Source organism: Maylandia zebra, linkage group LG1 (assembly GCF_041146795.1).
Source record: "Maylandia zebra isolate NMK-2024a linkage group LG1, Mzebra_GT3a, whole genome shotgun sequence".
Lineage (NCBI taxonomy): Eukaryota > Metazoa > Chordata > Actinopteri > Cichliformes > Cichlidae > Maylandia > Maylandia zebra.
This window is the reverse complement of record NC_135167.1, coordinates 2474842-2501593: the sequence shown is the minus strand read 5'-3', so window position 1 is coordinate 2501593 and position 26752 is coordinate 2474842. Positions and strand designations below refer to the sequence as shown.

General features: G+C 43.8%; 2 protein-coding genes and 1 long non-coding RNA gene across 3 annotated transcripts; 2 read left to right on the top strand and 1 right to left on the bottom strand.

Moving 5' to 3' along the window:
- Window positions 1–7646: 7646 nt before the first annotated feature.
- LOC143418948 (uncharacterized) lies at window positions 7647–8935 on the bottom strand. Its single transcript, XR_013098914.1, has 3 exons — window positions 8539–8935; window positions 8156–8366; window positions 7647–8022 (listed from the first exon to the last, which is right to left on the bottom strand). It is a non-coding gene; the product is annotated as an uncharacterized LOC143418948 (long non-coding RNA).
- nqo1 (NAD(P)H dehydrogenase, quinone 1) lies at window positions 8897–19009 on the top strand. The gene is made up of 7 exons (XM_014411078.4): window positions 8897–8977; window positions 9054–9121; window positions 11689–11856; window positions 12977–13107; window positions 14880–14993; window positions 15274–15375; window positions 18346–19009. The coding sequence occupies exons 1-7, from the start codon at window positions 8961–8963 to the stop codon at window positions 18703–18705; spliced, it is 960 nt and encodes a 319-aa protein (XP_014266564.2). The 5' UTR covers window positions 8897–8960; the 3' UTR covers window positions 18706–19009.
- A 1081-nt stretch (window positions 19010–20090) lies between these two features.
- Window positions 20091–25208, top strand: LOC101473761 (gamma-aminobutyric acid receptor-associated protein-like 2). The gene is made up of 4 exons (XM_004565743.4): window positions 20091–20333; window positions 22897–22952; window positions 23039–23211; window positions 24724–25208. Exons 1-4 carry the CDS (start codon window positions 20300–20302, stop codon window positions 24812–24814), a joined length of 354 nt encoding a protein of 117 aa, XP_004565800.1. The 5' UTR covers window positions 20091–20299; the 3' UTR covers window positions 24815–25208.
- The last annotated feature ends 1544 nt before the right edge of the window (window positions 25209–26752 follow it).

The following is a 26752-nucleotide window of genomic DNA, read 5'->3' as shown; positions in this document are numbered from 1 at the left end:
AAAGGGGTGAGGAGCGAGTTGTGAGCCGCATCGGGGGTGGCTAGATTTTGGTTCCCACTTACTTGTTAAGGGCGTCGGTTGGGGAGACGTGCGGGGGATCGCCAATCGTGCAGGGTGACGCAAGCCGATGGTATGGGGGTGTGGGGTTTAAATAATGAGTTCACGTGTGTCTGGACCGTCATGAGAATGGCCTCATTACGTGGGCCGTTAATGTGTATATGAAGTCGGGTAGACTTCCGGGAAATAGTTGAGAGCCTGTATCAATGTATATGTTTTGTGAGTGTATAATGAAAAAGAAATTCTGGGGGAGGGAGACGGGGATTAAAGTTAGAATAAAGAATTGGTGGTGACGCCAAGGGGGAGGGGTTACGGGATATAAGAGACGGCGAGCCGGATATGAAGGGGAGTGTGTTGTAACATACAGGCTGTGTAGCGCGGATCTCAGTTTTATGTCTTTGCAACCATCTTTTTATGCACTGGGGAGGCCGTTTCAAATAAAGTATCCACACTAATACCTTACCGACTACGCCTGTGTTTGTCCGGGAGAGGTCTGGAAGGGGACCCCGTGACAAGGGCAAAAACCAAAAAAAGCAAACAGACAAAAAATACAAATATCAATCACCTGTTGAGAAAGAAAAAAAGAGAAAACAAGCAGAAGAAAAAAAAGAGCAACATATATGTGAATATGACAGTAAATACTAAATATTAAACATCATTGTGCAGCACATAAGATCAACAGAACACAGTGTGCTTTGAGGTAGGAGCCAAAAAGGGTGTAGTTTGTGGGTGTGATCACCCGTGTGTACACCTGTGAGCATGGACGCACTTGTTTTTAAAAGGTTCCTTCATGTAATGATCTGCTAGAGGGTGTGGGGGGGCCACAGCCCCGTCCTCCAGGGCATGAAGCAGGTATGGAGGAGATCAAAACTCCAGACATCCAGAGGCCCCCAGAACACAAGAGACCAAGGAAGACCAACAGAGGGGCAGCCGCGCCACTGTCCCAGAAAGAGCTGAGGAGAGTCCCAGATGAGGGCTCACTCAGCAGCCGCGGAGCAGAAGCCAGGGGGAGTTGCAGTGACGCGCCCGTGAGCTCCGCCGGCAGCCAGCTGCACCAGAGTGACCGAGCCCCAGGCCGAGAGGACGAGGGCACCCCACCCCCGAAGTGGCCCGAGCGAGCCCCAGGCTCCAGGCCCCGATAAGCGGCCGCCAAGGAGTGAGCCGGTGTGTACCTGGACGCCCATCCCCGGACACAAAGAACCACCAACGCACCAATGTCTGAGGGGGTCCGCCACTGGCAGGGGAAGTGGTGGTGGGGGAGATAGGCCTCCAAACCTTGGAGGGCCTGAGATGTCCCCAGAGAGGTGGCGTCTGATACCCAACCTGACATATAGACACAGACATACAGGCACACACATATACAAACATCCATTCCCACCCTCATGCTCTCATATGCACTTACTCCACACTCAACCAACGTGGAGACAGACATAAAGAGACGCTGTACACACGATCACACTCCCCAAGCGTACTCTACAAACCGGGTCTAGGTGCCCTTGCCCCTGGAGGGGGGAACTGCACCCAGACCCAGGTGGTGTTCCCCTTTTCCCTGCGGTGGGGAGAGGCAGACTGCCCCGACTCAGCAGCAGCAGGGAGGCCCCACACTCCAGACCGCAGTCGGACGGCCAACTCCTCCTCCTAGCCCCCCCGCTCCAGCAGGTCGCAGAGAATGGGGGTGAGAGAAGACTCCAAACCTCCCTCCACCCGCTCATTGTAGTGTTGATGCATGTGTGTTCTAAGGTGCCTTTAAAACCCAGGAGGACATGGAGCTACCTGCCAGAGAGCAGCAGGTAAGCGCATAGTCCCTCCTGCTAGCCCTCAATGTCTACGTGTACTGAAAATTGAGAGGTGGGCAACGACGCCAGGGGTGAGGTGTACACCCTGATGGTACTTTGGATTCCGTGTAGCGTGCCCACCCCCAAGATCTTATATGTATGTGTAATGAGAGTGTGAGTAATGTGAATGTCTAAGTTGTGGGATAAAATTGAGGCTTCTGGCTAACTTGTGGTGCTGTTGTTGTCAGACTTAAACACAGTTTCTTATTGTTTCTTCATCCTTGTGTCTCGTTTCCAAACATGAACTTCAATATCTGGCTTCTGGACGTCTTTAATAAAGAATAAAGTTGCTTCTTCATAAAGACTCTTTATGAAGAAGCAACTGGTGAATCATTGTGCCCAATAACATTTGCAGCAGCTTGGTCCTTGGTGCAATGACACGATTTCGCCACCAGGGGGCGGGAATTATGCAGTTCTGAGTTCGACTATCACTTCCACCTCTTCTTATAGTCAATTAAGAGCTTTTTTATGTGATGGCATGAAGTTGGCTGTAATGTGAGTTGAAAGGTCTTTGTGTTGATATTGTTACAGTATCACTTTGATCACAAACTACACCCCCGTCGAACTAAAACAACACAAACTTCAATAAATAGTGCGACGGGTGAAATAGAGACATACAATGATCTATGTAACATACAAAACATACCTCGCTGGCTGACCTCCGCTTTGAGGCAGAAATGAGCACTTTACAGATACTTTTAAGAACATTTGAACTTGCTCTGACTTAAATTGGCCTCTACTGCTTCAACTTGCCTTGCTCATACATCCACATGGGCATGCATCTCACTCAGGTGCACCAGCAGAACTAACATGCAGTACAATAGTTCATGCATGAGAATTTCCACAATAAATGACCTAATGACATATAAAATATGCGTAGTATAAAACAAAATACATTAATTAAAAGTATGGCAGTGAAAATGAGAGAAATTCACTAGAATAGAAGCTCAGGAGCACGAAGGAAAGGCGCAGGCTTCAGGGAGCGCAACCGGGAGTCTCAATAGAGGTTTGCAGGTGGAGAAGTGGCAACAAGGGAGGTGGGGTGAGGCGGCTGGGTTCCGAGAGCGAGGAATCGGCGGGATGCAATGACGGTGACTGAGGGCAGGCAGGTGAGTTGGTGGAGTGATTCAGTGGAAAACTCCCACAGTTTCCTCCTGTTATGATAATATAGCAGGATGATTTATGCCGTGAGAGTTGAGACTCGGGTGTGAAATGTATGGTTTTCAGGGTTTTTATCGTTAACTCGGTTCCTCTGGGTCTTTCCCGTGTTGTAGTTGTGCGTCTTATTTTGAAAGAAATGTTTCCCCGTTATAGCGACCAGAGAGCAGGATGTTACTCTCAATGTTGTTGTCAGGAGGACGCTGCTGATGAAGTTACACAGTTACACAATGAATTCTCGTTTATTATTATATTTACAAAATACCAGGTTTTTTTTTGTCTTGGTCGTATCATTTTATTTTGTTGTATTTATCCGCCACATCTTAACAGCTGGTCCGTGAAAATATTGCCTGAAATTAAACCGTCCGTGAAAGGTTGGCGACTGCTGATTTAAACCCGCTCTAATAGATAATCATGCCTGTTCTGAAAATGCTGACCTATTGCCAGCAGGTGTGTGGGCGTGGTATGTATGTGGTGCACGCTGCATAGAAGTTGTGGATGTTTTGTCTGCTTAATCCTACTTTTTTGTCCATTTTGAGGTCACACTACGACAATACTGACACGGAGAAGTGGGATCAGGACAGGCGCAGAGAAAACATGGGGACAGAGACTGAACACAGAACAGGGACCATCAAAATAAAACAGGAAGCATAACGACAGGCACCGAGACACAGTTCTGACACTGAGCAGAGGGAACACGGCGTGCAGGGACAGGAGTCACATGAGACACGAGTGATAATATTAATCAAAAGAAAAACACCGAGTCATCACATACAGGACCGTGATAAAAACATTGTTTTCCTTTGAGTAATAAACTTAAACGGAACTGCAAAATGACCTTTTCTGTCTCATTTTAGTGGAACAAACCTGTGTGGCTTGTTGGTGTTTCTACTCATTACTCATCTTGAGTAGAATTGCCGAGGCGGCGTTGTTGCTGGAAGCCGTGGAAGCCGTGGAAGCTGTGCTGTGTCACGGATGGTCTCAGAACTCAGAGCAGGCTGCTGGCTGCGATCCAATCACAGCAGCCGATTCATAAAAGTGTCAGAGCGCTTCTTTGATGTGTCACATCCGCATATTTCTATCATCGCTGGGGAAACTTTCAGACTCAATATATGACTGACTGCATAGTAGATCTATAAAAATAAGCGTTTTATGAAAATGCTGAATGAAAAAAAAACTTCCTTGGAAGAGATCAACGTTCAGTTTGCTGTTGAAGATTAATATACTACATTATTATTACTATACACAAAGTGTCTTTGAATGGCAGAGGTGTGCGTGCATGTGTGTGCATAATAATAATGTAATAATGTGTATGTGTTAGTCCCCATAGGGAAATAGTTCCTCTGCATTTAACCCATTCACCCAGTGAAGCAGTGGGCAGCCACCAATGCAGCGCCCGGGGAGCAGTGTGTAGGGACGGTACCTTGCTCAGGGGTACCACAGGGTAGCCGTTCAATGGAGTTGAACCCCCGACCTTCCGATCATGGGGCCACCACTCTACCTACTGAGCTATCCCTGCCCTATGTGCGCTTGAAGCCATTTATAGTTCACTTGTTTGTGGTGAGCAGCAGAACAAACAAGCGCGAGTTTAAATTTTGGACGTTTAGCTGTGATTGAGTTTTACAGCTTTTCCCACTGATTAAAACCTCCTTAATGCCAGTCATACAGCACAAAGTAATTAAGTAAGAAACAACTAACCTGTTGAAAATCAGAGCCCCGGTACCCGGGGAGAACATCTGGTTTAATGGGATGTATCGCCACATCTGCTATTTAAATACAGATACGTGTGTTGTCCACAGAAACATCAGCATCTCAGCTAAAAGCCCACAAAACCATTTCAACAACCACCAAACGATTAGCAAGCAGGTAAACAGATTCCTTTAAAACATGTAAACACAAAGTGGACACGGACACGCCGTCTGTGCTGAAAGCCCACATCTGAGATTCGGAAGCTGCAGGTTTCATCACTCCAACCGAAACTCACCGAACCAGCAACAAAACACATTTGAGAACATCGTCATGAATTCCCTTTTGCTTTGGCTGTTTTACTTCCACTGTGATAAAATCGCCCTTCTGGGCAGCTCTCTGTGTTAAACTATTCCAAGTATTAAAATGCTTTTTACGATCCCAGGAAAAACAATAAAATGATAAGAGCCAAAAAGCTCAAACCTCGGCTCTGCACTGGCTTCAAACACTGGACACCATACTGGGCGTCCTCTAAAAATCGCCATGTTTGCTTGCCTGGCTATCACTGAGTGAGGGGCGGGGCACACCCTGGACAGGTAGGGCTGCAGGTAGGCTTGACTTTGGGCTGATATTGGCCTTACTTCAGCTGTCAGCTTGGCTTAGAATCTGGCTTTTGGTTTTGGACCTGCTTGAAACTATAAACTGTTGTGGTGCAATAAGACTGTAATTCGGATGCCCCTCCCCCTGAATAATTGATTCCATGTGTTTGTTCACCACTGTCAGCAAAGCCCTGTGATTTTTCTAAATATTTGAGTGTCTCTTCGGACTCTGAGGTCTGAGGAGCGGAGCGAGATTCAAACATAGACTAGTTCCATCAGAGCACCCCTAAAAACAACCATTAATAGTATTAACAATAACATGTTACAATAACACTCTGGCACAGCTGGCGGAGCCCACGGGCACGCCACTGCAGCCCCGTCTGGCTTCTGCTCCGTGGCTGCTGGCTGACTCCTCGTCTGGGGCTCTCCTCAGCTTCCCAGGTGGGTGGCACAGATGCCCCTCCGGTGGTCCTCCTTGGGCTCTCGCACTCCTTGGGCCTGGATCTCCTCCATGCATGCTTCATGCCCTGGGGGACAGGGCTGTGGCTCCCTACACCCTCCAGCACACAGGTGTCGAACTCCAGGCCTCGGGGGCTGAGTTTTTGCCTCGGGTTCGATAACTACAGGCTCCGCCCTAAAACGGTGGATTAGATTGAAATCTCTGATTATTCCCTCTGAATTATTCTTAGACACTACAGTAGGTCATCCAACACATTAGGTGGCTTTGGAACGTAACATTGTGACGTTTTCCAGTTGAATCATTAATATTAATTACAAGGCACGCGTGACAGTATGATTGGAAACTGAGCCCCCCTAAAAGTTTGGACCCGCCCCTGGATTCAAATATTAAAGCAATTCTACATTTTCTGCATCAGCAGCTGAACACACGAACACTGCAGTGATGCACAGTGTGGGTTCCTGTGGTGGCTCCACCCCATCTTTCCAGGTATGACCAGCGTCCGATAGAAGCTTCAGCAGTGGATGGGTCTGGAGATGTGACCACTAACGAAGGAACAGGGAAACAAGATTAAACACAAGGACTAAATCACAAAAACAAGGTACATGAAGACCTAGTTACCACCAGAACGTAGCTGACAAACTGGTGGAGAGTGGAGGACAGCGCTGGCCTCAAGAACCTTCTGCTGATTAACCGTGGATGGAACTCAGGTGAGACACCAGGGACTAAAATAAGTGCATGAAAGTCCTTCAGACTTTTTTACTGTGCGGAGTTTGTCCTGTGTTTGATTAGACACACAGGACATAATAACATGTATGTTATTATGAATGTAAATATATTTTATTAAAACAACATTAGCACAGTTACACACGGTCTTCTCTGCCTCATCAGAGAAACATCCACAGCTCAGCTGCATTTCTAATCTTATGACCTCTTACTGACCAATGGGAGCACTTTGAACTGCATGTGGCGCTCTGACCGCACGCTCATACAGCAGGTCACATGGCCAGCATAGAATCAAACTAACGCGTGAGTCTTTAGACTGTGGAGGGAAACCTGCAGGCGCAGGGAGAACATGCAAAACTTACACTGAAAGGCCCCGGCTCGGCTCGAGGTCACGGCTGACAGAGGTAGCACAGACACGGCGTGAATACACTTTCATCGTCTCAACTTTCACCAGAACTGCCATTTCCCTTCAGCTGACCCACACTGGTGAATCTAAACCCCCCGCCCTGTAGGGTTCCTATGAAGGGGGAGTCACTGCTGAAGCCTCTGCTGGACGTTAGAGGAACTGCAGGTTTTGGCACTTCAGCGTGTACCTCATAGCCCCAGAGCTCACTCCTTGTGAATGAGATGGAGTTACAGGTTTGAGTCCAGAAGCATTGAGGTGCTCAGAGATCCAGCAGCAGCAGCGGTGATGTTTTTAACCCAGAGAACAAGTTCAGCACCAGCTGAACAACTGGCTGCTGTTCACACTGGATCAAACTGTGATGTTTCACTGGTGCAGAAGAGCAGACTGCACCATCTGGTTGTGTGTTTGAAAGGCATGCAGCACTGCTGCGCTTCATTCCTGGAAGAGCTGCATTCACAGTTTGCACATCAGCATGTAAAGCACACTCTTATCTGAAGGTCTAATCAGGTGAACAGCAGGTGACACAGGTGTGCAGGCAGCATTCCTATGATAGTGCAGCCTGCTGAGCCTGAACTGTAGCGTGCGAGTAGCGTGTCGGGAATCCACCTCAGGATCATTCAGATAAAGGTCACATCTGATAGATATGGAAAAGACGGGTTAATGTAGACACGCCGAATATTTTACAGAAACACAACTCGCATACATCTTGAATTTATTTGGAGCTGGAATTGTACGCCTTTCTTTTCTTTAAAAAAAAATACAGAAAGAAAATGAAAAAAAAAATCAAAGTAAAACATAAGGAGAACAGAATAGTCATAATTAATATGGTAACATATTCAAAAAGGAGTAGGAAGAAGCTAAACTTATCCAAGTCCATCACCTTCTTCCATTTGTACTAATAATCATCACTTTTTCCTTCCTGTCTGTGCCTTATCCAATCAGGACTCAGATTCACGCTCGAGTGTCCGGGCAAGGTGAGAGCAGTGGGAGTAGCAGGAGATCCAATCCAGAGTTCCAAGGGAGTCCAGGAGGAGAACGATGGTTACAGATGAGCTTTCCAGGTATGACCAGCATCTGATAGAAGCTTCAAGACACTCTCTTGTACCATGACACACACACACACACACACACACACACACACAGATAAACTGACCGTCTCTAAGTTTAGCTGCAGCACACAACCTCAGGGGTGAAAGATGTTTTCTTGGGATTGCCTCTAAACATGTCTCACTTTACAAAGCTGTTTACAGGTCTCGGTCCTCATTCTGGTCCCGGTCCTGGTCCCGGTCCCGGTCCTGGTCCCGGTGCCTGTCTGATGGAAGTGACTTAAACTTGGTGCCTACTGCACCTTTAAGCAGTGAATCTCGATGGTTTTTGGGTTTCTTCGTTGATTCCCACTCACCTCAGCCAAGGACATTATGGTTTTTGTAGCGTTTGAGTGTCTGTAAACATGATAGGTGGAAAAGCTTTCAGTGGATCCTGATCAGACTTTGACCTCTGACCTTTGCCCTTTTAGATCAAAGGGATAATAATGCTATTAGAACCTGTTTCTCACTGCCGTGGTTCGTACTGACAGCTTACGAGCATGATGTTAGCTGAGTAAGAAAGCCTCACCGTTGTCCCTCAGTATCAGCTGATTTCCCGCCTGCTCCTGTCACGCTGTGTCGCGTTGCTGCTCGCTGCAGGTTTCCTTTTCCTTTTTCTTTGTGTGAGGTCTTCCTGTTCTTGGTGTTCCTGTGGTTTCCTGGCTGGCGTTGGCTGTTTTCATGTCCAGCCTGTTTTTGGACTTTATCATTATAATTTTTTGCTTCCACTTAATCTTTTTTTTTGTCGTTTTATTTTTTGCTTGGCTGGCTGATTAAAGATTAGTTCTGTGGACTGAGTGAGATCAAAATAAAAATAAAAAAGGCCTCATATTCTTAATCATGTCTCCATTATGTGATTTTGTAATCATCCGTGAACTATGTGAAAGTCCACTCTGCTGTCAGTCATGAGAGTCCGTTCACCCCGCTGAACCGGCCCTGCACTCTGACAACATGCCCCGCCCCCCACGGTATGCTGTTATGACTCTCAGACAGGTTTGTTCTATCCTGACATCTGATCTAACCCTGTTTGTCACGCTAACAAAGCCGTGGGCCTATAAGAAGCTCCGCGAAGCCGGTCTCCTGTGCCGACGGGTCCAGCAGACGCAGCATGGGTAAGTGTCTGCGCTCATTGGTAAAAATCTGAGAAATAAATCTATAAACTGCTGAGCGTCCTGTGGGCAGACCGTGTGCATCCACACAGCTCCCAAACAAACCTCAGGTTTATGTCTTTCTTTATATTTCCAAGTATTTGTAATTTTTTTCATAAAGTTTGCTCTCAGAACTGTAAAAACAGTGACCTCAAAGTAAGAAAGATTTTCAGGTTTGGATAATGGATCACTGCAGGAATGTGAAAATGGCGTAATGAATTAATACACCCCACACTGGGTGTTCTCCAGAGGTGTGGACTCGAGTCACATGACTTGGACTCGAGTCATTAATTTTATGACTTTAGACTTGACTTGAAAAAATGTTCTAAGACTTGTGACTTGACTTGGACTTTTACACCAATGACTTGTGACTTGAATTGGACTTGAACCGGTTTACTTGAAAAGACTTGATATTTTACCCCAAATATAAAATTTAACATGCATATTATATAGAGATTGAAAATGTGACGTCATTCACGGGTAGAACCGCAAAGGATTCTGGGAACTCGTGGCAAGCGGTACTAGCGCACGCAGGCTTTCAATTGAAATCAGTCACACAGCGATAAAAAGAAACACAAAAATGTCAAGAAGCTGTTGTATTATTAACTGCAATAGCCGGTCGCATGACAGCCACGGGAAGCCGACGGGTAAAGAGATCGGTTGTTATCGGATTACGTCGTTGAAGAGAAATTGTTCGAGCCATGTTTCCGAAGTAACAAAGACGCGACTGGATTGCAGCCATTCAAAGACCAAATATAACGTCCCAGAACACTCCAGCTCACAGGTTAGTCTGCTCCAAGCATTTACACCAAGGTCAGTCTGCTGTTGTAGTTAATGCGTCATTTTTCTTAACATAATTGGTGATATAGGTTACAAGCAAGTCTGGCGCTGAACAGAAATTGTCGCACTATGCTCCTTTATTTATTGTGCATAAATAGTGAATTGTCCTGACACAATATTGCGTTTCGCTTCTGTTATTATGGTACATTGACAAAAACATATACTTTTATTCACAGGATAAAACAGTTGTTTTGTATCACTAATTGTCCAGTACGATTACAGCATACAATATTATTGTCACTGCTACATTTCTGTGATGCTACCAGAAATTATTTCCACTACTAATTAATTACCGTTGAGCTCAAAGGTTATATTAATAAACGGTTAACGAATGTGTATTTATGACGACGATTTGTGAGACTGGTAAACTTATGATACGTACGATGGTCTTTCGTTCTACACGGTGCATTTCAAGGTCCTGCACCCATCCGTCGGTAAACTGTACCTGGGCTTGTTGCAGTGACCGGAAGTTACTAACCTTCATGAGTGTATGCACTCACTCCAAGAACCGTATAATTATAAATATGCATATAAATATGCTACGATGAGATAGCTGACTTCATCTAACTAGCAAATGTTTTCCAGGCTACGTTGGTGATGCAGTTTTTTTTAAAAAAAATGATATTTTTAAAAAAATATCATTTATTTATGTATGATATTTTTGTCATGCGATTTTAAGGCCGGTCCTACAACCGCATCCAAGAATAACATGCAGCTTATCTCAGAACTGTCGGTGAAAATTATTCTTGGAGCTAGGTTTAATTGAGCTGCATTTTAAAGAGGTGCAATTTCACAATTTGTGTATATTTTCTAAGTTCACTATTTTGTCATGTGTTGAGAAAAACACAGATTTTAAAATCACATGGTCTAATATTTACATTTAGCATAACTGCAACATGCTTTTTTCGTGTGTTTTTTTTTTTTTAAAGACTGGAAAGGACTTGAAATTCAAAATTTCAGACTTGAGACTCGACTCTGACTTGCCTGACATTACTTGAGACTTGACTTGTGACTTGAGGATAAAGACTTGAGACTTGCAAAACAATGACTTGGTCCCACCTCTGGTGTTCTCACATTTGCTTATTGGTTAAAGTGGAAGGAAAAACTAAACTGGAGGCTTCCTGTTTCTTTTTTATTCTCTCGGACTTCTGAAGCTGTGCATGAAATAAAAAAATAAGCTAAAAACAAAACAAAGGAATGTGTTTTTGTTCTTACATCCAGATGGACCAGGAGGAATTTATAATAACAGAAAGCACTGTGAAATCCTGCGGTCAGCCTGCTGTGACTTTAACGTTTCTAGTTTCACCTTCTGAAGGTTATTTACAGGATTTTCTGCTTCCTGTCTTTTGTATTTAGAAACACTATTTAAAGCTCGATTGTGTCGGACGAGCTGTACGTCTGTGTTTACTGTTAAAGAGGAAATGTTTCTGATAAACATCCAGATTTAAATTTGAACTCTTTTCATTTTTTTCACTAGTTTGTTCCAGTTTTCATATTTTGAGCAACACGACAAAGAAAGTCATCAAACTTGATTTCAAGGTTTAACAGCTCTGTGTGTGTGTCTGTGTGTGTGTGTGTGTGTGTGTGTGTGTGTGTGTGTGTGTGTGTGTGTGTGTGTGTGTCTGTGTGTGTGTGTGTGTGTGTGTCTGTCTGTGTGTCTGTCTGTGTGTGTGTCTGTGTGTGTGTGTCAGCTCAGAAGACAGCTCTGATCGTTTACGCCCACCAGAGTCCGGCTTCGTTCAACGCGGCGGCTCGAGACGTGGCGCTGCAGGAGCTGAAGCTGCAGGGATACGAGGTCGTCGTGTCTGACCTGTACGCCATGAACTTCAAAGCCAGTGCCACGCGGGATGACATCATCGGTGACCCCCCCCACACGGGGAACACACACACACACACATTATTGCTTGTTTCATCATCAGTGCTTTACAGTTTTTTTTCATCGTTTTATTTTTAAATCAGAGCAGAGTGCAGGAGCTCATCATATTTGTACATTTAAACTTTATGACTTCAGATGCTGCGAGACAGAGATGACTGCAGGCGTGTCTCTCTGAGCTCACGTTGCATCTGTCAGTCAGTTTTTGGCCTTTTTTGTGCTTCGTCTGCATTCATCTGACATATTTATTCTTTGTTGTTTTGTGTCTTTGGGCACGTTTTGAGCCGAGCTTCATCTTTCTCATTGTCAGCAAATCCTGGCAAAACACCAACTCGAGCTTTAATGCTGCTCTCTGTGTGTCTCTCAGTTTGTGGTCCATCACCTCACCTTTAAATCCTCACCTTCAAATCTGTGTAAATATTTAAAGTGAATGAAACATACCTTGGTCTGATTCGCAGGCTAATCATTTCTTTGTCTGCTGTAGTCTGCTCTTTAATGCTGTAGTGCTCAGACGGGGCATGCTCTGAGCTGAAATGCCCCTCAGCTCCACATGGTGACACAACTTCTGTGTGCAGTGGACACCAAAGAGGAAGCTGAAACTTTAAGACACGTCTCCCGGTGAAAAACAACTCCTGTGCGCCCTGAACTATCATCAGAACTTTTAATGATTGGACTGATGGATGAAGGCATGCCACGTGACTCTTGCTAACCTCGCCTTCATCACCTCATCAAACACTTTGAAGCTACCCAACAAACAGCTCTGCTGCCTCAGCTTTGCACTCAGACCTTAGATGCTGACCTGAAGGGATGTTTCAGGGACTATGTGAGATTTGCCTTTTTCCAGCCGCTACAGCTTTTGTTATAGTTTCTACAGAAAGTTTTTAAAAAATGCTGCTGATCAGTTTTTTGCACACTGGACTATCTCCCCTCACAAGCATCACACTTGTTAATAAATTATGGCCTTTGATGGGTATCAGTGAAATAACTCTCAGCTTAAGTCAAAGGTTTGTTTTATATAGAAAGGGTGCCTCTGGGTTGAAAACACCCAATTAAAGTGAACCGATAAAACCTCCCAGTGAGATTCTGACTGAGCGTGTTGTGTTCAGGTGATGTGAGGAACTCTGAGCATTTCCAGTACGGAGAAGAGACCCTGCACGCCGGGATGGAGGGCCGTCTCAGCGAAGACATCGTAGCTGAGCAGCGCAAAGTAACAGAGGCCGAGCTCATCATCTTCCAGGTCAGAGGTCACTAAAAGCTGCAGTTATTGAGTGTCACAACTTCCCATTTCATGATGAGTAACCTCTCCATCGTGCCCACAAACACAAGTGAGCCCACATCCTGGATTATCCTGAGAATACAGAGATCGGTTCCATTTTTAATGGTTTGTAATGTTCAGCTTCTGTGTTCTAAATTCAACAAGCTCCTTAAATCGCCCTGCTCATCGGGAATGTTGTTGTTCTTCTGAAAGATTATTCCTGAGGCGGATTCATGAAAGGTCAGAATATTTAAAGTGAAGCAGAACACAGACTAATAAAACCACCATCTGAGCAACATGAAGTAAAGTGGTTTTAGAAATAAATTTAGATTTAAATAGGATTTAGATTTTCAGGGTGATAAAATTCATCTTCCTCAGTAGCTGTCGTATCTCTATTGCAAATAAAATTCTCCAAACCTGGAGCTCCGCCTTCTCGGACGGTCTGTTAGTACAGTGACCTCACAGCAGCCATATTTTTGGTCACATGAGGTCATTGAAAATACTCCATAAGGCTCCAACAGAACAATTATTCGGTATTCAGAATACATTTACCTTGTTGAAATAAAGGGATTACACGGCGGTATTTTCCTGTTTCACACTGTCGCAGGTCAGGACTGTTTGGGTTTTGTTTGACAGCTATGTTGTTGTTCCAGGCAGCAGCGTTACAGTTGCCATGGTTACAGGGTGACGCTCTCTCTGCCACTGTGTGTTTCCTGGGTGAGAGAGGCCTTGTTGTTGTTGTTGTGCTAAGCTAACAGGCAGAATGCTACAGGCTCTAAAGAATGCAGCATCATGGGCAGTGTAGTCCGTGCTGCAGGGAGAATGGACTGCCATACCCGTGATGTGTCTGTGAGCGAGGAGGGAGAAAAATGAAAAGTATGAGCTGTCACGGAGCAGAAACGGGAGCTGGAAGCATGTAAATATAATAATAACCACTGCAGCCAAAAAGAGAGCCTGACGAGCCCAGTTGTAAGTAAGCTGTTAAGACTCGACTGTACACCGTGTTCCTGTTTTCCTCCGAAACAATAAGTTTTGTTGCAGCAGCCTTTCAACGCCTCTCTCTGTGTCTCGCTAGCAAACTTGACCCACACAACAAAGTAAAGTAAGTTTTCGGCTACGAGCCCGACATGAACCCGACGTATTAGTCAGAGGTCCCTTTACTACGGTTCAGTGCCGCGGACCTTCAGTAATAGTAATAAATCACATTCATGTAGTTGTAAACTGCTTGATAATATATTAAGTTATGGTGGACCACTAGAGGGCTCCACTCACACCCAGTGTTGAGGAAGTGTGTTGCTGTGTTTTGTGGCGCGATGTGTTCAGTTGATTTTGGAGAGGAATAAAGAAGGAGTGAGAACTGAGAGCTCTGTGTCGTCCATGCTTACCTCCACCACAAAGTAATCCAAAGTATTCAGAATACGTTACAAAATACATTTTGGGGCATGTATTCTGTAATCTGTAGTGGAATACATTTTAAAAGTAACCTTCCCAACACTGGTTATAGAAACATTCTTCCATGTACAGAGACCAGCTACCAGGCTGTAAACATGTTTGTTTCTGTTGTAAAGTTTGGAAGTCTATGGGGACTGACTCACTTCTGCCTCTGCTGGACATTAGGGGAACTGCAGCTTTTAGTACAGGCATGTTTGCGTCTTTGGAAATGCTTGATGTAAAAGAGTGTTGAACTAGAAAATGACTGAGAATAATAAAATTCTGAATGGTATTAATAACAACATTATTTTTTCCTTCTGTAGTTTCCTTTGTACTGGTTCAGTTTTCCCGCCGTCATGAAGGGCTGGATAGACAGAGTGCTGTCACAGGGCTTCGCTTTCTCCCTGGAAAAGATGTACGATAACGGGATATTCAAGGTACGTTCCAGCAGAGAACATCAAATCATTAGAAGGATGCAACAAATAACACAACCAACTCCATTAATATCAGTCTGGATTTATCGATTTAACCTACATTTAAGTGGGACAGTCAGGTGATGCGCTCATGTTTCAGAGATGAAAAGCAAAAGACAAGAAAGGAATTTCTGTACATATGTTTGAAAATTATTGGAAAACTTGATGTTGATAAAATAAAGAGCTTTTCTTTGTGGACGTGTTTTGGTCTGGTTATCCAACTGTATGTTATATTTCCTCTAAGGATAAAAAAGCCATGTTGTCGTTCACGACCGGAGCAGCTCCGACGATGTTTCAGCCTGACGGCATCAACGGGGACATCAACGTCACCCTGTGGCCTCTGCAGGTGAGACACCCGAGAAATAAACTCAAAACAAAGACCAAGAATTCACAACTTACTACAAGCATAGTAAATTATATAATTAATCGGCATGCACAACTATGCAGTAAGATCCAGTAAGATGAGAAGTCAAAACATTAAGGCAACATGGTGAACCAGAACACACAAAACAGAAAGTTCTTAGGAGGAAAATCAAAGACTCAGTGATGCTGCAACAAATCAAACAAAAGAATTCAAAACTTCAAACAGCAGAAGAGTAACAAAAACTCAGAGGATCCACTGTAATCCTAATCTCACATACAGAAACCTGTTGGAGGCAGATTAATGGGAATCGATCATAGCTGTGATGTTCCTGTTGGAGACAGATGTTGTTTTCATTCCTGAGTTATTAAATGTCACAATTTTATCAAATCCACTGGAGCCTCTCAGTCACACATGGATGTGGTACAGCATCAGGGAGACGGGCCTGGCCCTCAAAGCTCATTTTTTTCAATGTGTATGGTTATCGTAGTGAAGGCCCATATTTTATCCCAGAGGATTATCTTATTCTGATCCTAACAAGCTGCAGCACAAACAAAGGCACAAATGTGATTCAGTGTCTCGGCTGATAAAACTGTGATAAACCACTGAAGCTCCTCCAGTGTTTCAAAGCTGACTTTGTCCTCATCCGTTGGCCCATTTACCGCCGTTATCAGCTGATACAAACAGACATGCACCCTCCTCCTCTGACAGGCAGGCTCGTGGAGCTGAACAGAAATAATTTGTTGACTGCTGAGGGGCCAGGGTACGATAAAGGAACGCCTCTAATTCATGCAAAGCTACAGTAGGAAAGTCCAAGGAAAAAAATATGAAGCTTTAACTGAGCATCAGGAGTCTTTGAAAAGCAGCAACACTGCTGATGTGGGTGTGATTACATAAAAAGGAGATAAGAGCCAGTCACCGAGCTGCTGGTACAGTGGGGCAAAAAAGTATTTAGTCAGCCACCGATTGTGCAAGTTCCCCCACTTAAAATGATGACAGAGGTCAGTAATTTGCACCAGAGGTACACGTCAACTGTGAGAGACAGAATGTGGAAAAAAAAATCCATGAATCCACATGGTAGGATTTGTAAAGAATTTATTCGTAAATCAGGGTGGAAAATAAGTATTTGGTCACCTCAAACAAGGAAAATCTCTGGCTCTCACAGACCTGTAACGTCTTCTGTAAGAAGCTTTTCTGTCCCCCACTCGTTACCTGTATGAATGGCACCTGTTTGAACTCATCATCTGTATAAAAGACACCTGTCCACAGCCTCAAACAGTCAGACTCCAAACTCCGCCATGGCCAAGACCAAAGAGCTTTCGAAGGACACCAGGAAAAGTATTGTAGACCTGCACCAGACTGGGAAGAGTGAATCTACAATAGGCAAGCAGCTTGGTGTGAAAAAATCAACTGTGGGAGCAATCATCAGAAAATGGAAGACATACAAGACCACTGATAATCTCCCTCGATCTGGGGCTCCACGCAAGATCTCATCCCGTGGGGTCAAAATGATCATGAGAACGGTGAGCAAAGATCCCAGAACCACACGGGGGGACCTGGTGAATGACCTGCAGAGAGCTGGGACCAAAGTAACAAAGGTCACCATCAGTAACACACTACAACGGCAGGGAATCAAATCCCGCAGTGCCAGACGTGTTCCGCTGCTGAAGCCAGTGCATGTCCAGGCCCGTCTGAAGTTTGCCAGAGAGCACATGGATGATACAGCAGAGGATTGGGAGAATGTCATGTGGTCAGATGAAACCAAAGTAGAACTTTTTGGTATAAACTCAACTCGTCGTGTTTGGAGGAAGAAGAATACTGAGTTGCATCCCAAGAACACCATACCTACTGTGAAGCATGGGGGTGGAAACATCGTGCTATGGGGCTGTTTTTCTGCCAAGGGGACAGGACGACTGATCCGTGTTAAGGACAGAATGAATGGGGCCATGTATCGTGAGATTTTGAGCCAAAACCTCCTTCCATCAGTGAGAACTTTGAAGATGAAACGAGGCTGGGTCTTCCAACATGACAATGATCCAAAACACACCGCCCGGGCAACAAAGGAGTGGCTCCGTAAGAAGCATTTGAAAGTCCTGGAGTGGCCTAGCCAGTCTCCAGACCTCAACCCCATAGAAAATCTGTGGCGGGAGTTGAAAGTCCGTGTTGCTCGGCGACAGCCCCAAAACATCACTGCTCTCGAGAAGATCTGCATGGAGGAATGGGCCAAAATACCAGCTACTGTGTGTGCAAACCTGGTAAAGACCTATAGTAAACGTTTGACCTCTGTTATTGCCAACAAAGGTTATGTTACAAAGTATTGAGTTGTATTTTTGTTATTGACCAAATACTTATTTTCCACCCTGATTTACCAATAAATTCTTTACAAATCCTACCATGTGGATTCATGGATTTTTTTTTCACATTCTGTCTCTCACAGTTGAAGTGTACCTCTGGTGCAAATTACTGACCTCTGTCATCATTTTAGGTGGGGGAACTTGCACAATCGGTGGCTGACTAAATACTTTTTTGCCCCACTGTACCACCAGCAGTTCAAAGTTCTTTTGGGACTTTTGTTTCTCTCTTTTTATCAAATAACAGAAGCTGAAGGTAAACATATAAACAAAACTGACTCAAAGCAGGAACCCAGAAAACAGAAAATCCATGAAGTGAATGAGAACAAACATCAGATGATAAGTCTGGGAAGCCAACAGCTGACGGTTAATGATTGGAGTGAAAACAGCTAGGTAACAAGAAACAGGTGAAAATAATCAAGGAAATAAAGAGCTACCAAAATAAAACAGGAAATGACTGAGCACAGAGACAAAACCCTAACACAATTAAAGTTGATAAAGAAGGGCATAAGACGGAAAGCTACACAAATAACACATAACAAACCCAAAGATGAATGCTTGTGGAATCATCTTCCTCCCTTCTGTCTGCTCTTGTTTCTTCCAGAATGGGATTCTGCACTTCTGTGGATTTCAGGTTCTGGCTCCTCAGATTTTCTGGAGTCCGGCTCACAGTCCCCCAGCTGCACGAGCCGCGATGCTCGAGGGGTGGCGGACTCGACTCAAAGGACTACTTGCAGAAAATCCTTTGACCTTTGCCCGCTGTGAGCTCTTTGACCTCAGCTTTCAGGGAGGATTCTTACTTCGGCCGGAAGTGAAGGAGGAACTAGCGACGCAGCCTCTCGGCATCTCCACAGGACACCACCTGGGGAAGCCGCTGCCGCCCGATAACCAGACCAGAGCGGCCACAGCGGAAGACGAACGAGGCAACGGGAAGAAGGCGTGTGGCTCCATTCGTACAGTGTAATTCACGCGTGGTTTTAGACACGTTTACTGAAGTTTGAATAAAACTTTGTATTAAAGCACTTACTTTGGTGCTGGAGCATTTCTCTTTTTAGAATATCTGAACAAAGAAAAGCTTTTACTCTAAAACAAATTCTGTCGTCATAAACATGAAGCAATACATTTGATGAAAGTGTAACTGAAATGTATGAAATAAAAGTTTTATGTATTCCAAAAAAACATCAAAGAAATTATGCTTGATGTAAAGTGAATGTATCCTAATCAAATAAAGTTTATTTCACCAGATTTCATTAAACGTAACATTTTAAGTTGCACCCACCTGCTTTTATACAACTGAATTACTTAATGCCAGCTTTTTAAATATATTGTTTTAGTGAGTCAGCTTTTGGAAAGGTTTTTAAAAATCCCAGAAGTATTCATGCCTTTGGTTTTTATTTATTTTGTAAAACAGGAATGTCAAACATAAAGTCCGTGGGCTGAATGGGTATAGAAAAGACGCCATACCCAGGGCATAAGTTATTGAGCTTTTATTTGTATTTTCAGTTTTTTACAAATTATTTTACTGACAAAGACCTTGCCACAGCCAGTAACAGATAGAAAAACAGAACAATTTTTTTTAAAATAAATTTAAATTATTATTTTCTTCTTTAAATATAAACTTTTAGTTAGTCCAAAATTCAGGACAGTCTTGGCAAAAAGCTACCAGAGCTTTTTCTGTATGTCCATGATGTAAAATGAGTTGGACCCCCCTGTTATGTAAGGTTCAGGACAGATTAGTTCTATGTTACTCGAATAAAATGAGAAGAGAGGAAAAAAAGCAATGACACGTTTCTGATTGCAACACCTCCAGAAGCAGAATTACCAAGGCCATGGGTTTGTAGTTGGAGGCTGTGCTCTGGATCTCTCCTTTCAAAGCAAAACAGGAAGATAGATATTTATTCATTTTATCTTAATATCAATTAATTATTGTAGAAGTCTTAGCCCTGCCACGACATCATAAAACATTCTTAATACTCAGCATTTGTTAACGAAAGTAATGGTTGCATTTAGGGGATTCAAACTGCGCATGTCTGTGGGGACAATGCTGTAATGCTGGTTGTGTTTACGTTGTAGCGAGGAGAAATACGTATGACTGCGCATCACTACGGGGGGAACAGTGCATAAACTACCATGTGAAATGTTAATATCGGCTTATGCATACAGTGAAATGGAAACATTTAATCTTACTTAGGTCTTATGTGGTTATTAGCCTAGTTATGATGCATTTCGCCATTGCTTGTTCGTTATTATTACGTTTACAGAGAGAAAGAGTCGATGTTTCCGTCTTTCTCTCCCCCCTTTACATGGCGGAATGGTAGGGGCCTTGGTGACGTCACGGGCTGGGCGGGGCTCAGCAGGCTGATCGTGAAGAAGAGGATTGTTGCTGTTGTTGTTGTTGTTGTTGTGTAGCTGGAGCGCTGGGAGGTGCCGAGCCGTGTGTTCGTTTGTGGTTAAAACTGAGAGGACAGCGAGCGGGAAGATTGCTGAGCCCCAAATTTAACCGTGAGTCGCGTTTACAGCCCGCTGCACCCGACGAGAGGAGCCCGGAAACGGCAAACATGAAATGGATGTTCAAAGAAGACCACTCTTTGGGTGAGAATGGAGGCAACGTTCTGATTAGTGAGGAAAAATAGTTATGAGTTGTTATTATTATGTTATAAAAGTCTAGCTGTTTATTCTTCCGTATGGGAGTTAATGTGGGCTTTAAAGTTTCTAAGGTGTCGCTGGTAAACGGGCCCTGCGGGGAGCCGGGCCTGTCCTCCAGGCTTTTGTCCATAGAGGAGCCAGCGATCCATTAACGGGGACATACAGGTGTAAATGTTGATGTCCGCTCCTGTTATCGTTAACTTTTAAACCCGTAGTGTTAAAGCCGTGTACTGGGCTCGTGGAAGCGGACAAACCATCGTGTCTTTGTTGTTAACACGACGACCCAGTTTCAGGCTAATCGTGTATACTGGCTCAGCAAGTAGCTAGTCGGGCCTCGCCTCTGCTCGCAGTTCATCAGCAGCTGGATGACCAAACAGCTCTACACTGCGGGCCAGCCGCATGCAACACAGCTGGAAACATCTGTTTAGACATGTAAATGTGCTGAGGGATCATTTAAAGTGTGCTCAGTTACAGCTGAAGTACAGTAAAGTAAATCAAGGTAATCAGGAAAACTCACTTAGTGAAGTACAGGAGGAGTGCAGGAGCACCTTCCCTGTGATTGTGCTACTGTAAAATAGTTTTATATCCATTAATTTCACATAAAAATATTGTATTATTCTATAATTACGCAATTGTAATAAATATTGTGTAAGCTGACTTCCACCAGTGGTTGAAACTTACCATGAAATATTATTTGTAGGATTTAAAATAGCACAAATGTTGTCTCCGTTAAGAAAGACAAGCACATGTTGGTGAAGGCCCAACCCCCCCCCCTCCCCCCCCTGTTGATTTAGGTAAAAAAAATCAGTGGTAACTTTTTTGTGTCATTTATTAAATGTTGTTATAATAAAAGCTTAAGAAAGTATTTATGGTTCTTTCTTTCAAGCTAGCACTATTCAGGGTTTGTAGTCACATGACCATTAACCTGTCCACCATTTTGCCATTGTGATGCTGTAGGGTGGCGTGAACAAGGCCCCACAGAGTCACACGGTCCTAGATCAGTGAGGGGACTGGTTGGAGGTTTACGGTACACGGTGCTACCTGTATGGACCTTCCTGCGATGGCTTAGGTCGCTACACGTCGCCCCAGTCGCTGTTTGGAAGGAAGATGCGGACATTTCTGCAAATGCTCGCTAATTTCTAGCTGTAAAAATGCAAAACACAAAAGTCGAAACCTTTACAGGGAAGGTGAATTTCTGGGTTGTGTTGCACTTTGTGTTTCACTACAGTTCAGGAAGTAGTTAGCGAGGGTTTGCAGATAATTCAGTATCTTCCATGCAAACTAGAAGCAACTGCAGCAATTAGCATGTCTATGGCAGCCAACTGTGAAACCTGAACAGGAGCTCAGGGCAACCCCAGTGCTTCCTGTGAAAGATAAGATGTGGTTCCTGCGGCCTCATGCCGAGCGCTGTTTCAGCCGGCTGACTACAAACCGCGATAAGGATTTTTGTCCATTTGTGCTCATTCATCTTAAATTCATGTGACATAGTGAAAACGAATGATCTGAAGGAAAAGGAGCTGGTGAACTGTTAGAAACGAGAGTGGTTGTTTTACTTTAGTGCAAATATTTGCCAGAATAAATACTTGCAGGAATGCATGCGGCGTGATATCATAGAGGCAACATGGTGATGTTTTATTAAAGATTCAGTGCCTGCACGTTCTTCTTTTGAGTGAGCGGATCGAAGGTGTTCGGGCGGCCAGAGGTGGTGTTAACTGACAACAACTCCACCGTCAGATATCGATCTCTGTACATAATCAGCAGCAGGAGGTGCTGAGAGCTGTCTGAGGAAGGTTTTTTCTAAACAAACCTCTCTGAAGAACTCCTCACATAACCACCAGGGACCTAAAGACTTAAACTGAAGAAGTCAGCTGCTTTTTGAAAAGTAGCTTTTATTGATCATTTAAGAAGGCTGATAATATTTGGTACATGTAAACAAACTGCTGAAGCTAGCCTCCACACCACAGGGGGCGCTGCAGGGAGTCAAACGCTTGCCTTTGCATTTAGAAAGTTACTGAAAACCTTTTTTCACTGATTGAAGTGGACTTAAATCTGCATTTGTTAAACCCTGTCATATATCCACTGCTCCTGGTGGATGTTCATATGAAACAAGGCTCTGTATGAGATAAAGAAGGCTTATTTTGAACTGTGAATCATGCAAAGCTGTTGGGCAATATAAATATGTTGAATTAAGTTGAACATTCGATTGCAATGAATAGCAGCTCTTTGTAATGTCTGTTTTTTGTTATTTGTTGCTTATAATTTGCATCTGTTTGATCGTTATTGTAGTTTTCTGTCTTTTTAATCATGTTTGTTTCTGTGGTTTAATCAAGTGAGAACTCAGAGTCAGTTTCTTGTTTCATTATTGTTAAAATAATAATAATAATTTTCTTTATAGTTTCATTTTGGTTAACTTTCATTAGCCTTTTTTTTAAAAATTTCACTTGGAAACAGCGCGAGGTGCCGAGAAACACCCGTCAGACTAACCCACGTGTGTCTTTGTCTCCTGCAGAACATCGATGCATAGAGTCAGCCAAAATCCGCAACAAGTACCCTGACCGCGTCCCGGTGAGTGAGCGCGACGACGCGTGGGCGGCTGCTTCTGCAAGTCGGCCAGTTCGCTGATGATGAAATGTGTGTGTCGTTGCGTTCAGGTGATCGTGGAGAAAGTGTCGGGATCACAGATAGTGGACATCGACAAGAGGAAGTACCTGGTCCCCTCTGACATCACAGTGGCCCAGTTCATGTGGATCATCAGGAAACGCATCCAGCTGCCCTCGGAGAAGGCCATCTTCCTGTTTGTGGATAAGACGGTGCCTCAGTCCAGGTGAGCTCAGCCTTTCAGAGGACCTCGTTGTCTGATTTTTATATTATAAAGTAAAATAATGAGATCTGAAATGACCTCGCTCTGTAACTTCAGGTCGTGTGAGGGTTGAATGTTTGATTGTAAGCGAATACTGGTGGCTGCCACCATTAACCGTTTCAGTTTCAAAGGTCTTTAGATAAAAGACATCATATCTATGATATCTTTAATTTTCCATGAATCTGCTCGGCTTTTGGAGGACGAATGATAAAAGAAGGCCTGACAGGAAGATATTTACTCTACTGCAAAACACAACAGATGAAAACTGTAAATCTTCCCGTCATTCATTTAATACTGTATTCATTCAGTTTTGTCTCTCAGCATTCAGAATGCTGCACGTCTCAGTATTTCAGTGTTAGTGGGTCAGTTTCCACTAGGGCTGGGTTTTGATTATCGATATATAGATTAAAATCGATTCTAGCTTGGATAACGTGATATCGATTCATTGAAATCCTGAATTGATTTTTTAATATTAATTTATTTTGCCCGAAACGCCAGAATCTCAGGTTAAACCTCACAAAATTTCAACAACCACCAAACAGCTGAAACAGTAAATGAGAGCAGGAACACGGATTCTGCACAGAGACATAAACACAAAGCGCGGAGCCGCCGACACATCAGAATCATCAGGATCAGTGAGATGTGACTTTCTCACCCGCCGGCGCGGACACGGTCGGGGCTGAAAGCCGACAGCTCGCTGATTCTGATGTTTCGGCGGCTCCGCGCTTTGTGTTTATGTCTTTGTGCAGATGATTCTAAAGCTGTTAGTTTGATCTCTCTCCCAACAATATTGACTGAACCAGCAGCAAAAGAAGATCCAAACTACGCTTCACATAAACATCGTCATGAACTCACTCTGACTTTCGCTGTTTTGCTTCCACCAGGATAAAATCACACTTCATGCACAGCTCTCTCTCTCTCTCTCTCACAGTTTCCCGTCTAAAAATCTGTTTTCTTCATTATTCGCTTGCTTGCTATCACAAGTCTACTGTTGTTTACAGGCTGTCGGCCGCTCTTTATGTGCTAGTGTGTGTCACTTGGGCGATCGTGGCTCAAGAGTTGGGAGTTCGCCTTGTAATCAAAAGGTTGCTGGTTCGAGCCCTGGCTCGGACAGTCTCGGTCGTTGTGTCCTTGGGCGAGACACTTCACCTGTTGCCTACTGGTGGTGGTCAGAGGGCCCGGTGGCACCAGTGTCCGGCAGCCTCGCCTCTGTCAGTGTGGCTGTGGCTACAATGTAGCTGCCATCACCAGTGTGTGAATGTGTGGATGACTGGATATGTAAAACGCTTTGAGGTTCTTAGGGACGAGTAAAGCGCTATACAAATACAGACCATTTACTCCTCCAAATGTTCACAGATTTCTGTTGTTATTTATGAAAAAATGCTAACCGGGCGGATTTGTCGGTGTCTTTTCTGCGGTGGATTGTTTTCTTATTTGGTGTTCAGTGACGACGTTGCGTCTCCCTCCATGTTTCAGCATCACGATGGGGCAGCTCTACGAGAAGGAGAAGGATGAGGACGGCTTTTTATACGTGGCCTACAGCGGGGAGAACACCTTTGGCTTTTAGAGGAAAATAAAAGCTGCCTCTCCTGACACCCACCCACATCCAATCACAGCCCTCACTTGGCCCCTGGGAGACAGCGAGGGAAATTCAGAGACTGGAACAGACACGGATGCGCATCAGGAGACTCCGGCGTGCTTGTCCCGGCTCATGTCTCACCTCCTCTTTACAGATCCAGTGTGTCACATTTCAGTTACTCTTTGTTTGATGTTGTGATTTGAGTGTTTTAGTAGGAACCTTGATTTACTATTATTATTGATTGTTTCCACCTTTTAAAAGTGACGAGTGAATGATTTTTGCTTTCAGTTGTGCTTTCTTCTTTGAAGATGATATTTAAAAAAATGAATTATTTGACGGTAAGGTAGCTGGATGACCTAACCAATAAAAAGCCAAAAATAAATCCCGGGCACCTTCCTCATTTCTTCAAACTGTGTGTTATTTGATGCAAATGGGGTCATGTGACTCTTCAGCACAAAAGATCCCCATGAGTGTCGCCTCCAGTCGAGGTGTTAACAGATGACACAACAGCGACAAAAAACAAAGAAAAACTACAACATTGTTACAAATGTTGCTGCAGAGAATCATCTGCACAGAGTGGTGTCATTTCACATAGCTTTTGTTTCCCTGAATGAATGAAATGATCAATTAAAAGTGTATTTTGTATTTACTCGGGTTATCTTTAACTAATATTAAGATTTGTTTGATGGTCTGGAGCGTGCACGTGGAACAAATATCCAGAAAACCTCTCACAGCACTGAGGATGATCCTGACATCGCTCAAAATAATCTCTTTTCAAACGTGTTGTTTGAGGCGTGATGATTCACTGAACTTTGACCCTTTGCTCCTTGGTTTTAGTGAAATCTGATTGTATACGCTTTAGGAGGAAGTCTCGTTTCTTTTTGTTTGGTGTCATTTATGACTTGTGTTGTGATTTTAACCTTTGATACTTTCAGTCACTTTATTGCAAAACATTCATTCATTTAGTAGTTTTCACTTCCTGTTTAGAGTTTCTAATCGTGACATTTTACGCTGCACAAAGTGCAACGAGCTCTTCGGTGGGATGAAGTTGCCGCAGTGATTTCTGGGTAAAACCGACCAGGGACACATGAAAGTTCGTGGAAGCGCGTCTGCGTGCTGAGTTCTCATACTTGGTATTAGCAGCTCGAATCAGGAACCAGACACTCGATATCTGAGTGAGGTTGTGAGAATGTGGTTACTGACTTCTACGAAAGCAAAGTTTGAAAATGAACTCAGCGACTCCTCTTCACTCACTACATTTATTATTTATTATTTTACCTTTTCACAGAGATTTTAACTCTTTAATGTCACTTTAAGGCAGCGGTTCCCAAACTTGTTTTTGCTCCTTTGTTTTACAAGAAAAATGTTCGCGCACAAACACATCCTCCAACCACACGCGCCCATTTTTTGCTCCATTGCGGTTTAATTTCACAGCTCAAACATTTAGTAAACAATTAAGCAAATACAAGTAATCTGCAATAAATCACAGGCAGTAATAAAATAAACTTCTAACTCTTTCACGCTGCGTCCGCACCTACACGGGTATTTGTGAACACGCAGCTGTTTCGTCCGCGTCACCGAGAACGGAGGTTTTTTTTAACTCCTTTTTGCATTTATGTGTGGACGAGGAATACAGAGTTCTTCATGCAACGTCAAAGGTATGCGCCTTTTTCACGTCACGCTGTGCGCCACATTATTGTTTACATGAGATGAATCGCAGATGGAGACAAAATACTGTTAATCTGACTGTCTGCAGGTTTACATGCAGTCACTGTCCCTCCATTTAGAAAGGCAGAGGCGTCACGGTGTCATTATTTTAGGTGTAGTTGTTTCCTGTGTAATAATATTCAACATTGCATCAATACATTTTTCAAAAAATGCTTCTCTGTGCAAAATGGGTTTAAAAACATAAACAGCTGTGGGATC

Coding starts and splice junctions, on each gene's coding strand:
- LOC101473761 (XM_004565743.4), top strand. CDS start 20,300: ATGAAATGGATGTTCAAAGAAGACCACTCTTTGG. Junction 20,334..22,896: donor CAAAGAAGACCACTCTTTGG/GTGAGAATGGAG, acceptor TGTCTCCTGCAG/AACATCGATGCATAGAGTCA. Junction 22,953..23,038: donor AGTACCCTGACCGCGTCCCG/GTGAGTGAGCGC, acceptor CGTTGCGTTCAG/GTGATCGTGGAGAAAGTGTC.
- nqo1 (XM_014411078.4), top strand. Junction 11,857..12,976: donor CACGCGGGATGACATCATCG/GTGACCCCCCCC, acceptor TGTTGTGTTCAG/GTGATGTGAGGAACTCTGAG. Junction 15,376..18,345: donor TCACCCTGTGGCCTCTGCAG/GTGAGACACCCG, acceptor TGTTTCTTCCAG/AATGGGATTCTGCACTTCTG.